This window comes from Mercenaria mercenaria, chromosome 7, assembly GCF_021730395.1.
Source record: "Mercenaria mercenaria strain notata chromosome 7, MADL_Memer_1, whole genome shotgun sequence".
NCBI classification, from domain to species: Eukaryota; Metazoa; Mollusca; class Bivalvia; order Venerida; family Veneridae; genus Mercenaria; species Mercenaria mercenaria.
The window spans coordinates 33,363,638-33,379,062 of record NC_069367.1 but is presented as its reverse complement, the minus strand read 5'-3'; the positions used below and the strand labels follow the sequence as shown (position 1 = coordinate 33,379,062).

At 35.2% G+C, this 15,425-nt stretch overlaps 1 protein-coding gene across 1 annotated transcript; it reads left to right on the top strand.

Moving 5' to 3' along the window:
- The first annotated feature begins 3,097 nt into the window (after positions 1–3,097).
- LOC123554478 (uncharacterized) lies at positions 3,098–14,557 on the top strand. The gene is made up of 9 exons (XM_045344666.2): positions 3,098–3,156; positions 5,235–5,325; positions 7,578–7,714; positions 9,095–9,246; positions 9,682–9,794; positions 10,370–10,460; positions 11,337–11,490; positions 13,243–13,387; positions 14,327–14,557. The coding sequence occupies exons 2-9, from the start codon at positions 5,253–5,255 to the stop codon at positions 14,398–14,400; spliced, it is 939 nt and encodes a 312-aa protein (XP_045200601.1). The 5' UTR covers positions 3,098–3,156; positions 5,235–5,252; the 3' UTR covers positions 14,401–14,557.
- Positions 14,558–15,425: the final 868 nt, after the last annotated feature.

Genomic DNA, 15,425 nt, shown 5'->3' with positions numbered 1-15,425 from the left:
GCTTTTCCTTTGATTTGACCTGATGGCCTAGTTTTTGACCCAACATGACCCGGTTTCGATCCAGGCCTAGAGATCATCAAGATGATCATTATATGCAAGTTTGTGTCAAATCAAAGCATAAATGAAACCTCTTTATGACTGAAAGGGCCAAAATAAAAAATATTGCCACTTTCAGGGGCAGTAACTCTAGAACCCATGATGGAATCTAGCAAGTTTTTGAAAGGGACCGAGATCTTATTGTGACTTAAGTTGTTTGTAAGTGTGGTTAAAATCAAATATAAAATGTCACTTCTATCGTGTTCACAAGGTAAAATTACCAAATTATGGCTCTTTCAGGGGTCAATCAGGGGCTGTAACTCCGGAACCTATGATTGGATCTGACAGATTCATCATGGAATCCAAGATTGATTGTTGCTGAAGATATTTTGCAAGTTTGTTTCAAATCAAACCGTAAATGAAGTCTCTATATGGCTGCAAAAGCCAAAATAGCAAATTTTAGCCCTTTAAGGGGCCATAACTCTGGAATCCATGATGGGATCTAGCCAGTCTTCGAAAGGAACTGAGATGTTATGCCAATACAAGTTGTGTGCAAGTTTTATTAATGTTGATCGTAAAATGTGGTCTCTATTGTGTTCACAAGCCAAAAATGGCAAATTTTGGCCCTTCAAGGGGCCATAACTCAGGAACCTATGATGGGATCTGCCAATTTTCGAAAGGAACCGAGATATTATGCCCATGTTGTGTGCGAGTTTGATAAAAATCAAATACAAAATGTGGTCTCTATCGTGTTCACAAGGAAATTGTGGACGGATAGACGACGGACGGACTGACGACGGACGAAAGGCGATCACAAAAGCTCACACTGTCACTATGTGACAGGTGAGCTACAAATGATAAAATTGGTGAAAATAAAAGTAAGATTTTTTTTTAAATGCAAGAAGAATGTAAATTTTCTACTTCATTTCAAAAGCGTTACAACGGTTTACTACCTTCTGTCCAATATTTTGTCATTTCTAAGAATATCTCGCAAAAATCTTATATGTCACTAAGTTTGTACCACTAGTAACTTTCAGAGTAGTCTACCCACATTTTTTTTTATAGATTTTTAAGAGAAAATATTTTCTCCCAAAATGTGTGGGTTAGACCATTTAAAGATGCGCCACTGTATTATTTTGCATTTCCATGATGGTAATTATACATGATTTGCATGAAGAAAAAGAGAAATACAAGTATCCAGTCACAAATTGACAGTGACATATATAAGGCCACGACAGTGTGTTTAATGTCTAAGCATTTTATTAAATAATGAAGCAGTCTCCACAGTACTTGATGCATTAAGTTAAGTTAGACCACACTTTGTTTATACGGTGGAAGATAGTTTAAGAACTTTTAATGATACATATACACCAATGCTGATAAAAAAATTCAGAAACTTGATCCATAATGAAATAGATTCTTTCTTTCCTTGAAAAGGGATTGACTGAATAAGTTAGCAGATGAAATTGTGAAAACACAATAATTCATGGAAGGCCTTTAATGACAACCTGTCTGCTTGCAGTATAGCCGTATTATCAGAATGATTTTCACGAATTTCATGTGGAGGAAAAAGTAGGTCACTACGTTGTGGTGGGTCTACTGTTTCCCGCCTTTTCAAACCTAAGTCACGTTTTTTATCGTGCAATTTACGTGTTACGAAACAGAGTATAGGCCAAGGTAAAAACATATAAGATGTTTGTTTCCCACTGTACTTTGTGTACATAGAGTTTTACTTAAGAAATAATATATCTCATTTCGTAAGTTGTCGCTGAATATAATCATTGTTTGGAGCTCAGATGCGAAGGAATTCTATCACGAGGGCGCAGCCCGAGTGATATAATAATACGCATCTGAACGGCAAACATTTATTTTATTCAAGACTAAATCACTGAATGAGATATATTATTTCGATTCTAACACGTTAACAAGGATTTTAAAGTATATGCTTGACGACATCCTTTAAATATTTGCCTGTTTTCCGTTGGTATCGTTTCCGACGCGCTGCTATGCCGTTAAACGTCTTGACGTAACAATTATGACATCTGAAAAATGAATTGTTGTATAAGAACACAAATTTCAGCCTTTTTTTGTTTAATAGGAAAATGAATCGGATCGTGTTAGAATGGCGTGTTGACTATGAGGAAGCAAATAAAATGATATTAAGTTAGTTGTCTCTTAATGACACCCGGCAAAATACGTATTTCGAGAATGCCGATTACCTAACGGGAAATACGTAATCATACGGAAATTACCGAGTGCCATTACGGATCCATTACCTTAAGAAAAGTTTGCAACATCAGTGATAAAACTGGTAACGTAAGATTCAACAACTAGTGAGAAAGTGCGATAATTATCGAGGTATTTGAACTGAAAACATCCGGGTTGAGACTCTATTTGCTGAGTATATTTACGCATTGGCACCATGGTAAGTGTACTGTTCTGTACGTTACAAAAATAAGAAGAACCAGTTTGTGAAATTTTGCACGTTGCAAAAGTCAAAACTTAATTAGCATAAATGCATCACTGTCGAGCTTTTGAAACCCCCTGCTTACTAGTAACATCGTATTTGGCATCAAGAAAGCGTATTTCAAAGACTCTTTCAGTTTTACTTGTTACAAGATTCTAGCATTTTCAACTGTTAAAAGATGGAAGGTCATCGGTTAAGGCGAAAAAATAAGCGGTCGATACAACAAATCAATCATTTGGTTTGTGAATGACCCCCCACGGGAATATAACGCCTCGTCCCCTTTTTATCATCCGACTCAATATATTTCTGTCGAGGGTCACTAACACACCAATTTATCAATATCATATATAGCATTTGACTTTTACATTAAGTTACAAACATTTTTGATAGTTGGCCAAAAAAAATCAACATATTTGATTTTCAAAATCTCTCTCTCTCTCTCTCTCTCTCTCTCTCTCTCTCTCTCAATTCGAAGCATTATGTGAAAGTTACTGGAAACACAAAATTAGTTCGTGGCCTTTTCATTTAAGTTTGCATCAATTTCACGTGGTACGCGAGATAGTTATGCAGTTTTTCGCGGGAAAAATTTGTATATAAATAACTGACAGGACAATTCACTTTGTAGTCACACAAGGGACAGCTGCTCAGTAAAGGTAAGTTGTTTTCTTTGATTTGATATCTAAAAAAATGCGCAGTTGTGAACTTTAACAACATCGAGGGTGATTTAATAAGTAATGCAACTGTTTGAATATCTTTTAAAATACATTGAACAAATCTAAATGTAATAGACCGATTTGTATGGATTGTTTTAGGAAAGACATTAAGCAAATATGAATAACTTGCATTGATAAGTGTCTCGTTGTAAAACATACACAAGGTCTGCTGTTTCGATCTTGTACTTGGCGTGAAGTGGGAACTGACCAAAATAACAGTATTAATTTTTAATATCAAACAGTTGTTGCTAACGAAGAGCTCATTTCCATATTTGCCCTGATCATTCTGTATTTAAAAGAAAACGAACATAACATATTCAAAAATATGGCTAATTTTCTTTTTTTGTTGATTAGCAACACGGTCGTGTTCTAAAATACCAAATTATAAACTATAAGGATCATAATACCTTTTGTTTAACATGTGGCTGCCACTTTTTACGTTAAGAACATAAAACATTGTTTTCGTGTTAAATTCTATTTCCCATAATTGTTATCTCTAATATTTGCCAAAGGTTTGAATATTAATACACAAAGTAGAAAGTTTTGTTCTCTATTTGTTATTACCTTCCTTTATGACTACAACTGTAGTAGTTCATGTATACTATTAAAAGTAACGCTTTTCTAACCATACTTATACTTAACCATACTTATGCATAACCTCTTTTTAGATAGCTGTTTCATCTGTTTTTGATATAAAATTTCAAACCTTATGGCAATTGAATTTCCTCGAGGCTAGAGTCTTCCGTTGCTAAGTGACAACTATCTCAACGACGTTGCTATGTAAAAGCAACCGTTTGATATTTCTTATAAAGAAATAGTTTTTTTATAAAGTTTTTATGACAGAAATGTAGAATAATTACAAATGAAATAAATAAGTTTATTACGCAGTAACATTTGCAACGGCTGGTGTTTTTTGGACCGGCAATGGTGTAATTTTATTTTAAAAAATGGGGTACAAACAATTGAAGCATTTCTAAAATCTTAAAAATTGTCAGTGACCTCATAATATAACTGTCTTCAGACGGGGTTTACAGGCGTTCTTTCGTTGTCGTGCAACAGAAAACCATTCTAAATTTAGAAGTGCTCAATCTGGAACAATTAGGCGACAAAAATTAGATACTCGTTACTTGCTGCCAGTAATTCATTCAAACCCTCCTCTCACCCTGCGTCATTTTAGTTTGTTTTTAGTTTTGGTTACTTAAGTTTCTTCATATTGTTCTTGTTATCCTCCTTCCAATACCCACACCCCGACCCGTTTTATTAGCTCGACTATTAGAGGAATTGGTAGAGCCATGATTTGCCCGTGCGTCGGCGTCGGCGTCGGCGTCGGCGTACGCGTCCCAATTTGGTTATGGGTCATGTTATCGTATGTAAGCTGGTATCTCTGTAACCACATGTGGGAATGGATTGAAACTTCACACACTTGTTCTATGTGATCTGACATGCAGAGCTTAAGCATCATAACTCTACATTGCATTTTTACAAAATTATGCCAATTTCTCGACTTCAGTTTTTGTATGCAAGCTGATATTGCAGTACGTTCCAATGAGAATCAATTGAAACTTGTTCACTGCACGGGTTTCATAACTCTGATTTACATTACATTTTTACAAAATTATGCCCCTTTTCCACTTGTATTCATTCAATTGATAAGGCTGTTGAATAGTCGAGCGTTGCTGTCCTCCAACAACTCTTTCCCCAACCGCTCCCCACCTCCCTCTCAACCGTCGCCACGACAAACGATCTAGCATAAACTAACCCCTTTCATAATGTGCTATGAAGTGTATCACCATTTGCGGCGGCCAGCACCGTCGTATTGCAACTCTTGTTAAAATTTCCATTGGTGATAACATTTGTGAATCTCATAAGTACAGAAAGCTTCTTTCTAGCATTATTCATGCTATATATGATAACTAGTTTGAAATCTAAACCATTTTTCCTGTCGCATGGGCTCAAAAATGTTCGCATGTATTTGAATATTTGCTACCTATTTTTAACTTAATGTTTTGTTATTTCAGACATTATCCAAAACGAGAATGGACCCATCAATGTGTATCAAAGTGTTTGTTTTATGTGCCCTTATGTCAGGAGCACTTTGCGGCGGTTTGAGTAAGTACCTTGCTGTTATCCTGTTATATCGTGAATAGAATTATTCTAAAACGAGATATACTTGCCGTAAGGCCAAGATTAATTGCCTGCCTTGTATTTAACAACCGTTAAAGACCCATCACGATCTAGTGACCTACTTTTTTCACCCACAAAATCTTCATGAAATTTAAGTAATATACAGCTATACTATTTTCAGGTGGACAATTTAGGCCCTTCCTGAATAAATGTGTTTTCACAACTTCATCTGCAAACTTATTCAATCTCTTTTCAGCATAGTTTTAAAAACGTAGATCAATAACTATCTTACACTGTAGAAACAAAATTTGATTGAAATTTAACTAAATACACTGATTTATGTACACACTGCTACATTAATTCAATAAAATGTTAAGACATTAAACGCATTCTCTTGGCCTGATATATATCACCGTCAATTTGAAACTAAAGTCTTGTATATCTCATATTTTTCATGCAAATCATGTTTAATTACCATTATGGAAATACAAAAGAATAGTTATTTTGTGGCGCGTATTTAAGTACGTATTCATCCGTGGATTTTTTTTATTCATCCGTGGAATTTTTTTTATTACCGCTGGTTCAATTCCCGACTCGAGCATATTTATTTTCTTGATTTGGCATTTTTAGGTAGTTCAGAAACAAACTAATGTTCTAATATTCATAATATGACCAAATTTCAATATTAAAGAAAGATCATTTTAGCACAATTCTGGAGGTCAGTGCCTCCAAATAAGACGTTCTGTCCATCTAACCTTCCATCTGTCAAGTTTGTCTGCCTGGTCATCCCAAAAGTATTCCGCGATATCTTTCAACATGTATACAGGTACTGACTTACCTTAGTTCCGTCAAGATTGTTTAAAGAGAGTTCGGGCCCAATGACTAGGCTAGTTATAGTGTTCGTTTACCGCGCAGACACATTGTAGCAACAACTACAGGAAAGACAACTCTTGCACGTACTTGATTTAGAATTTCAAGTGTATCCATAGAAAATTGAAATGCTCATAACCACTTTCAAACCTAGCTTGCCTGTAATATGTTCCACTGAGAAATAATAAATATTTACTATAAGGTGCAGATTGGAAGCTATACCGTGTTTTCGGAAGTACCATGCAAATGAATGGAGTCATTTGTTTTTGAATGGCTGCAGTTGCTGAAAAAATCAGGCAAATATCCTTTTGACACTGATGAAGTCATAGTAATAACACGAGCTGTCAAAGGACAGCAACGCTTGACTATTCAACAGCCTTGTCAATTAAAACGGACATAATTTTGTAAAAATGCAAAACAGTTATGAAATCTGTTCTGTTCATGTCAGATCATCAGTAGATAAGTGTTTGAATCCATTAGTGGATACTGATATACCAGCTTACATACAAAAACTTAACCGAAAACTGCTAAGTCGAAAAAGGGGCATAATGTCGTAAAAAATCAAAATAGAGTTATGGAACCTGTGCAGTGCAAGTCAGTTTTTCAGTCAATAAGTGAAGTTTCAATCCATTTCCACAAGTGGTTACTAAGATACCAGCTTACATTAAAAAACTTAACCAAATCGGGACGCCGACGCCGACGCACGGGCGAGTCCAATAGCTCTACCTATTCTTTGAATAGTCGAGCTAAAAATCATATTTTTAAGGGAATAATATAATGTGAGCCTTCGTTCTGTGTAAAAGTGTAAACCTTGAATTTAAGCGTCGTAATTACTCTATTCAACATAATTTTGCCATAAATACCATATTTGGTAATGCCTACATAAGGAAAGAATCATGACGTCACTGTGCTCAATATGGCTACCGTTTCATTAGTGATGATATTTAAATTGTCATATCTTTTTTGTTTGTAGTCCTATTTTCATAATTGTTTCACCATTTCATATTTTTCATTAAACTCTTTCTAAATACACACATTGTCAAATGTCCAATATTCCCCTTTAAGTTTCAATCAATCCATTCTCATTAATTGTTAGAGAAGTCGTTAATTACATACAAAAATCGAGAAGCGGATAGTGACGAACGAGTGTAATAACTACATTTCTTAGAATAGTGAGTTAAAAAGCAGTGAAAACTTCTATTCTCTAGCGAAAGCTGTTTAGTTTTCAGCACTCGTTCTGCATACTTAAGCCGCCACTGAAACTATGTTGGAACCGTTGTGTTGATAAAGCTGTTGCCAATTGTGCATTTAATATTTTAATTACTAGTATCACATGTACAGTTTGGTCCTTTATATATTTTTTTCAGGTTACGACTGCACTTCGGACGACGATGTTCAAATTTCCGGTTTTCCTGCAAATTCTTACTATTACGCCATGCAGAATTCCACTCAATGCAATGTAACGGCTTCAGGAACATCAATCTCAATTTCGGGCTGTTCAAAAGTAAGATCTTTTTTGTTTGAAGTTTTAAGGCTTATCTAACAGTTCTGAACTTTCTGAAATTCTACACATTCGTTGACTTCGGCAATTGAATATGGCTAACGTTGTTCTATTATTTTTTTTGCATTTTTAACAATGCAAACGGGACTACCAAAATATGCAAAAATGTCCTATTTTTATGCACCATGGTTTTCACTCACAGGCGACCATTAACTCATAAAATGATTTTCATTTCCGTATACAGAGTTCAGGCTTTATTCTACGTTGTTTTTATTGCATGACTGCGGCATTTTCCTTTGAAGTTTAGTGTTTTCTAAATTCTGGTATCGCCACGGTTAGCCGTGCTCTAAATTCCGTTGCACACAGGTATCGCTCACAGTTTTCTCTGTCTGGGATGCACATAAATTACTAGTAGCAAGTGTTGCTGTGATAAGGTATTGAGAATGATAAGCTATTTGAAATAATTTATTACTGTAATTCTGTAGTTTAGTTCTCTACATCTTGATTTAAAACTTGATTTAAAACTTGATTTTTAAATAACATAAAAATATAACTGCAAAAATGATTATGATATTCTATTCAGTTTAAAATTCAAATTACGTTTCTGGCAAAGCTTTACAATTATGCTCTAATTTCATTGATACATCAAACCTTCTGCTTATCAGGTTTGTTGATAAAATTAGCCACGTGGGAATTGTTTACATTCTCTATTTCTCCGGGGTTCGTGACCTCGTTAGCGCCGCCCCCACCCCCCGGCAAATTCAAATTTTTAGCAGTTAGTATTAAATTAGTTTTGAAACTATATTTCACAACTTTTTGCTTTAAAAATAATTACACCAATTGATAAAGAATGTTTCAATTTGTATTTATGCACTTTTTTATAACTTTTCAGTAGGCCTAGTTTATTTAAAATTTTGAAAAAGGGATCTCTGATGTGAAGCATGCACAATTTTCCATCTTCTAGCTTTTAAATAAATATGGCAGTTGGGGGTTTATCATGAAATGTTTCTAAGGGAGGCTCAAGAGGGGAAATATTTTTAAATATTTCAAATTTAAGATATTTGAAACGTGTTCAGTTTACTGTTTTTAATCATGCAATAAATCAGTTAGACAATACATACGCGTGTGTTACCGGCGAGTATCATCATGCTTGGGAGAATCTCAGGGAACGTAATTTAATAGCAAACTCGCCTCTACGAGGCTCGTTTGCTACCCAAATTACGTTCCCTGAGATTCCCCCGCGCATGATGATACCAGCCGGTAACACACTTTTATGTATTATCTAACTTATACTTATCATGACGTCATGAAGCTACTTCTGGTTATCAGTCGTGCAAAAATTACCTTAAGGGATTCATCCACGTGTATTTTTCACTTATACAGGATTCAGAAATTTTAGTCACGTACGGTTCCTATTCTGACATGGAGACGTATTGGTTGCATGGGGGAAAAGCCGTGAATGCAGTAAAAGTTACGTGCAATGAGATCCCAGTCGCAGGAAACACACACAACGTTAGTGAAATATTTTCAGCAAAGTAAGGAAATTCCCTATTTCAAGTTCATGAATACAAATGATCAATTTCAAGATAGTTATGTGAACGCCAGTCAAACGCGAGGATGAAACTAACGCAACCTCATTTACTTTAGGCATACACACATTCCGTTTATACTTTTCTAAATCTAAAATTAGAAATTTAAAGAGGCTGCATATATGCTTTTGAAATGAAGAAATTGCACATTGTACGCCAGTTGATTGTACAAAACTTAACAGGAAACAAACGTGTGTTAACGCTATTTTAGCATAAAACGTGTAGGAAAGATCAATTTTAACACTGATAGATAAGCAGCCATAGTCCTTTGATTTAATCATACATTATAGGGCCATTATATCTGTTACGTAATTCAAATTCAAAATTCAAATTGAATATTAAATTTAATATCTAATTTATTCATATTCATTTTGTCAATAGCTTGACCATTGACGAGACGCAGTCTGTTGACTCATCCTACAACGTAACTTCAGCTCTCAGCAGTTATAGTGTAACTGTCGGGGATCAAATCACGTGGACAATCACTTTCCCAGGTACAGTCTTCTTTCTTGGTTTATTAACCTTCTATAATGAACTTGTCCATCTTTCAATTTGGACAGTACCTTAACTGTTGAAACTGGTACTTACCAAAAAGATACTGACTGAATGGCGAACAGTGCAGACCATGACCAGACCATGACCATGATCAGACTCACTTGCCGCTAGCAGGCTAAGTGTTAGTAATACCGTCCATTTTTATACAACCCGATTTCATTCCTACAATGAAAGAATTATTGTTGTATAATAGGTTATTTTCTATTGAACATAATTTGTTTTTAAAAGTTTTTCCTACTTATTATGAACAGCTTGTTATATTCTTTATGATAAACCAAGACTTATGTAACGTAAAAAAATTAAAACAAATATTCATCCGTAGTGAGATTTCAAATGTCTTAAAAAAGCCTTAAAAGTTTACTTTTAAATAAAAAGTTGCATATATCATAAAAATATTAACCTAGAGTCATGAAACCATGTAAAGTGAAAAGTGGGGGAATTAAAGTCCTATGGACATATCTAGTTACAAACTGAATTGTGGCATTACCTGTGGAATATATCATTTCCATTACAGTGGAGTACACGCTAGAAGTTACCCAATGCACAGCCAGTCCTGGAACCAGCTATGTCCTGGCGGAAAAAGTCGACCTCGTATCCAGCGGAGGGTAAATATTCTCATTTGTTATCTTCATTTGCTTAGACACGAGCTAAAACTTTAAATAGTGTTTTATTCATATGAATTGACATCTTGAACAAATTGTCAGATTCAAGTGACCTTTTTGAGAAGTCATTAGCATTTCAATTAAACCTAGTTTGCAGTCTCACTGAAGTGTTGAAAGGATTTATCGTATGTGCTTTATTAAGAATCTGTCACTGGACATGCGGATAGAAATATCTAATTTGAGGGTAACTATAGCTATTTAGGATGTAACGAGGCTCTGTCGAGACAACTTTTCCTACACCAGCAAACATACGTGAACATCTGTCTGGCATGCAGCTTTAGCGGCTGAATGTAGCGCATGTACATGGAACTTGTTCCTCTGCATGTTTGGTAAACACAAGTATTGATTGAAGCATTAGGAAGAATAAAAACTGTTGTGTTGGAAACCAGTATAGAATATTAATTGATAAAAATCGCAACGTTACTAAAATGATCAACATAATAAGTGTTTGCACGTCAAATAATTTAAAATACCACAAAATGAACTTAGAACTATGATTACATGAATCTTCATATTCATATGGACAAATAGCTCTAAAATCGGCATACATAACGTTTACATTTTATTTGACCAAATAATAGTATAAAGCAAAAAAAGTTTCATTAAAATCCATTTCTCTCCGGAAAGCATCAAGCGAGTCATCAGTTTACTTTAATGAATTTTATTTTATGGTCCATGGCATGAACTATACTTTACCGATTGTTCAGCGAAACTTTTAAGAAATCGTAGCTAAATTTGATTCTATAGTCACTTACTGTAAAACTTTTTATAAAAAAAAATAACGTGTACAAGAACATTAAAGGCTATTTTGTTTTACAGATGCCATGTAAGCAGTGAACTTATCAGCAATTTTACAGACAACGGTGATGGAACAGCGTCTGCAACAATTGAAGCTTTTAAATTCTACAATAACGACCAAGTTTTCTTGACATGTGATCTGAAGGTCTGTCCAAGCGGTTCGACCTCGTGCGACGTAAGAAAACATTTTTTTCCACGATGCATGAATTTACGAAATGTATCTTGTCATTTTTATAAATAGACATATGTTGCAGTAAGAGGGATTGTTAAAGACATAGTTAATGTTGTTTCACATAGTGGGACATACACACGAAGACTTTAAACAGGTCTCATTCTTGCAATGTTATTCAAATACAATGTACTTTTGTATTCGTTAGAGCTGATATGTTGGTCTCTTTTTGTGGTTCTTGAAGCATGACATTTTTTGTCGATTCTGCACGCAAAGCTCGTGTTGCAATTGTCATACATAACCACAGCGCGCATCTTCAAACCACATTTATGTCAATTATAAACTCGTGTAAATTGCTTTTTCGAAATTACCAGACATTCTATTCAGTCAAATTTATTAGCTCATCTGATTTTTTGAAAAAAAATGAGTTATTGTCATCACTTGAGCGGGCGTCGGCATCGGCGTCGGCGTCTGCGTCTGCGTCGGCGTTGCCTGGTTAAGTTTTATGTTTAGGTCAGCTTTTCTCCTAAACTATCAAAGCTATTGCTTTGAAACTTGGAATACTTGTTCACCATCATAAGCTGACCCTGTATAGCAAGAAACATAACTCCATCTTGTTTTTTGCAAGATTTATTGCCCCTTTTGGACTTAGAAAATCAGATTTCTTGGTTAAGTTTTATGTTTAGGTCAACTTTTTCTCTTAAACTATCAAAGCTATTGCTTTGAAACTTGCAACACTTGTTGACCATCATAATCTGACCCTGTACAGCAAGCAACGTAACTCCATCCTGCATTTTGCAATAATTATTGCCCCTTTTGGACTTAGAAAATCATTTTCTTGGTTGAGTATTATGTTTAAGTCAACTTTTCTCATAAACTATCAAAGCTATTGCTTTGAAACTTGCAACAGTTTTTCACCATCATAAGTGAACACTGAACATCAAGAAACATAACTCTATCCTGCTTTTTGCAAGAATGATGACCCTTTTTAGACTTAGAAAATCATGGGTAGGACAATATTTCTATTACACAAAAAAAATCAGATGAGCGTCAGCACCCGCAAGGCGGTGCTCTTGTTTAGAACATTAGTTTCTTGCATCTTGCAAAAAGGAGTTACTTGTTTTATTGAAATATCGTGCATTCATTGTTACTGAAATAATACTGAACAGGCTAACATCCGAAAACACTACGTGGATGTTTCAAAATTACGTCAACGTCACCTTTCAACGTTTTACAACTTACAAATCAACCATCTTACCACGATGTAAACGACTTCTATTCCGACGACTAAAATTTTATATATCCGAATATTTTGTATGTCCTTCGGTAGTCACGCTTCATGTAACACAGAAAGATAATATTTCACAATTATATAGTTTACGAACTACTTGCAGGATTCAAATCTTTAGATGGTTACAATCCAGCCATGTGTCTTCTGAAGTTGTTGTGTCTTCTGAATCTATTTCAAGCAGGCGCAATGCCTGTCACTGATGCTTGTTTTGAATGACTATAAGATTTTTAATTAAAGATTAATAAACTCATAACATAGAAGAGGTGTAGGCATTATCGTCTTGGATCAAATTTTAATTGAAGAAGCTACCTGCCTTCAATAATATCTGCTCTCCTTTCCTTCTACCTGCCCAGGTCTGAAATGTGTATACAACGTATAGGTACACCACCCACACCGTTAAATCTGAAATATTACGTTAAGCATTACAAAGATATAAAAATTGTATAAACAAAATTATTTTCTTGCAGACTCAATGTGCAGGTTCCAGAAAGAGAGAAGTAGGCGACATATTCAAAAGATCCGCTCCGGAATCAGAGACTGTAGGATTTTACCCAAAGAAGGTTCACAACGTACTGACAGTTATTGATCCGAGCGAAAGCAGCGCCATGACAGGTAACTTAAACATTCTCATCTGCAATAATTTGAGAATTTACAACCTATTCAAACAATATTTTACATTTCGAGACAGGAGAGCAAGAGGTCCAACTGCATATAAATTCTTCGGTTGTTGTTTAGTGATACTTTGCGATTTACTGCAATTATGATACAAATTTACATGAACGTTTATTTAATTGCTTGCTGGTCAATATTCGAAGCTATTGCCAGAATTCTGAAAATTCGATGCTCAATAATTTTGACTACTGACCTGCGAGCCATTCAATAAGTATTTTATCACTCTACCGCAGAACTAGATTTTCAAGTTTTGACTGATCGATATTCACCACCTGTTTACTTATAAGCACAGTAAACAGTTGTTGAATATAGACTAGTCATATATCACAAAAGTATGGATCGATTTATTTAAGGTGACGCGTAATAAGTTTTTATATATAATGCAAATGGGCAGGGCTACAACTTTTAATCGACATTAGCCACAGCCTTACACGCATTGCCACCCCACAAACAACGGCGGTTCGTAGCTGTCTATAAACCGTTTACCAAAATTTTAATGTAAATTAAAAAAAAACAAGGCATAATATTCCTCTTTACTAGAGTTGTTTCCAATCTGTCAAAAATGCAAATGGCGGAATCTTTGGAAAATGATTAAACCAACGCTAGTTATTTTTCATTTATAAAGCACGGGTATCAATCATCGCCAATACAAACAAAAATCTACTATTTTCAGCTTTACAGTTCTAAGACTATATTGTCATATTAAATCTTAAAACTTGCACCTTCCTGCAGTCCTTTTCCGAATTCTAACGCATTTGCAAATAAAGTGACCATTCTCAATTCTTCAGTATTATTCACTGAATTAAAATGATTGTTCTCAATGGTGAACAGTTATACTTAAGTTTACATATAGTTAATTCTATAAATTTTCCATTTCAGTTACTCCATTTGGATGGAGCTTTGTGTTCACCTTGACCTTTGTGCTCTGCAACCGTCTGACCAGCGTCTTTTGATACCAACAACAAATACCCTGCACATGGAAAGTCCATCTGACGTTTGCCACGCTATACAGCTATAAGTTGTTTTGTCGTATTGTGCATTGTTACATACGTTATTTCATGTTTTGAATACGCATTTAAAATGATCAAAGATAATAAATTTTTAAATGTATAGTTTTGTTGTCGTAGTTGGTATGAGTGACCTTACTAAATGTTGGTACTATTCACCACGTCCAGTGTTTCACGAGCTTTGTAAATCATTGAGGATGACCTGTCTGTTCAGCAGATCAATAAAAAACATTACACGATATAGATGAACCAATCGGATCGCATGATACCTTCATTTTACTTTATAAATTGAGATGTTAAGACGCCAACTAATGTGTTCACCCTTATCGGTTGAATGTGTTAAACATTGACCTGCTCAACTGTATGGTTATCCTCAATGTCACGATACGGACTTTGTAACGATAGGGGTGAGGATGTCAGGCAGCCGAATAGCTCAGTCGGTAGAGCATCCGCCCTCTAAGCGAGGAGTCTTGGGTTCCAGTTCTGGATTGACTTTACATTTTTCTCACCCTGTGACGTGGTAAAATAGAACAAGGCTTTGTAAATACAACCAAGAAAATTAATTAAATATTATGACTGAACCTAACGTACAAGGGATTATTAGGACTTTCCAGTTTGTATATCGAAGAAAATCAGCTGACCGAAATCGCTAGCATGACAATCGCTGAAAAGGTTTAAATAGCCCCCTGCCTAAACCATCGGTTCAGGATGTACTATTAGTATAGGTGGATGCTCCAACATGTTGCAGTTTTCATTGACTGGAACTTCCTCTCTACCCGTCTCCAAGTTAGTTCAAATAGTTCCTTAGGCGCCGCCACAGCTTAGAAAAAAAAAGGAAACGTTTGTTTGTTTGTCTTTGTTTTGGGTTTAACGCCGTTTTTCAACAGTATTTCAGTCATGTAACGGCTAGCAGTTAACCTAACCAGTGTTCCTGGATTCTGTACCAGTACAAACCTGTTCTCCGCAAGTAA

What these genes read in the sequence shown, in the direction of transcription:
- LOC123554478 (XM_045344666.2), top strand. Translation starts at nt 5,253, where the DNA reads ATGGACCCATCAATGTGTATCAAAGTGTTTGTTTTATGTGCCCTTATG. An exon ending in AGCACTTTGCGGCGGTTTGA is followed by an intron (nt 5,326 to 7,577) that starts GTAAGTACCTTG and finishes TATTTTTTTCAG; the next exon opens with GTTACGACTGCACTTCGGAC. An exon ending in GACCTCGTATCCAGCGGAGG is followed by an intron (nt 10,461 to 11,336) that starts GTAAATATTCTC and finishes TTTGTTTTACAG; the next exon opens with ATGCCATGTAAGCAGTGAAC.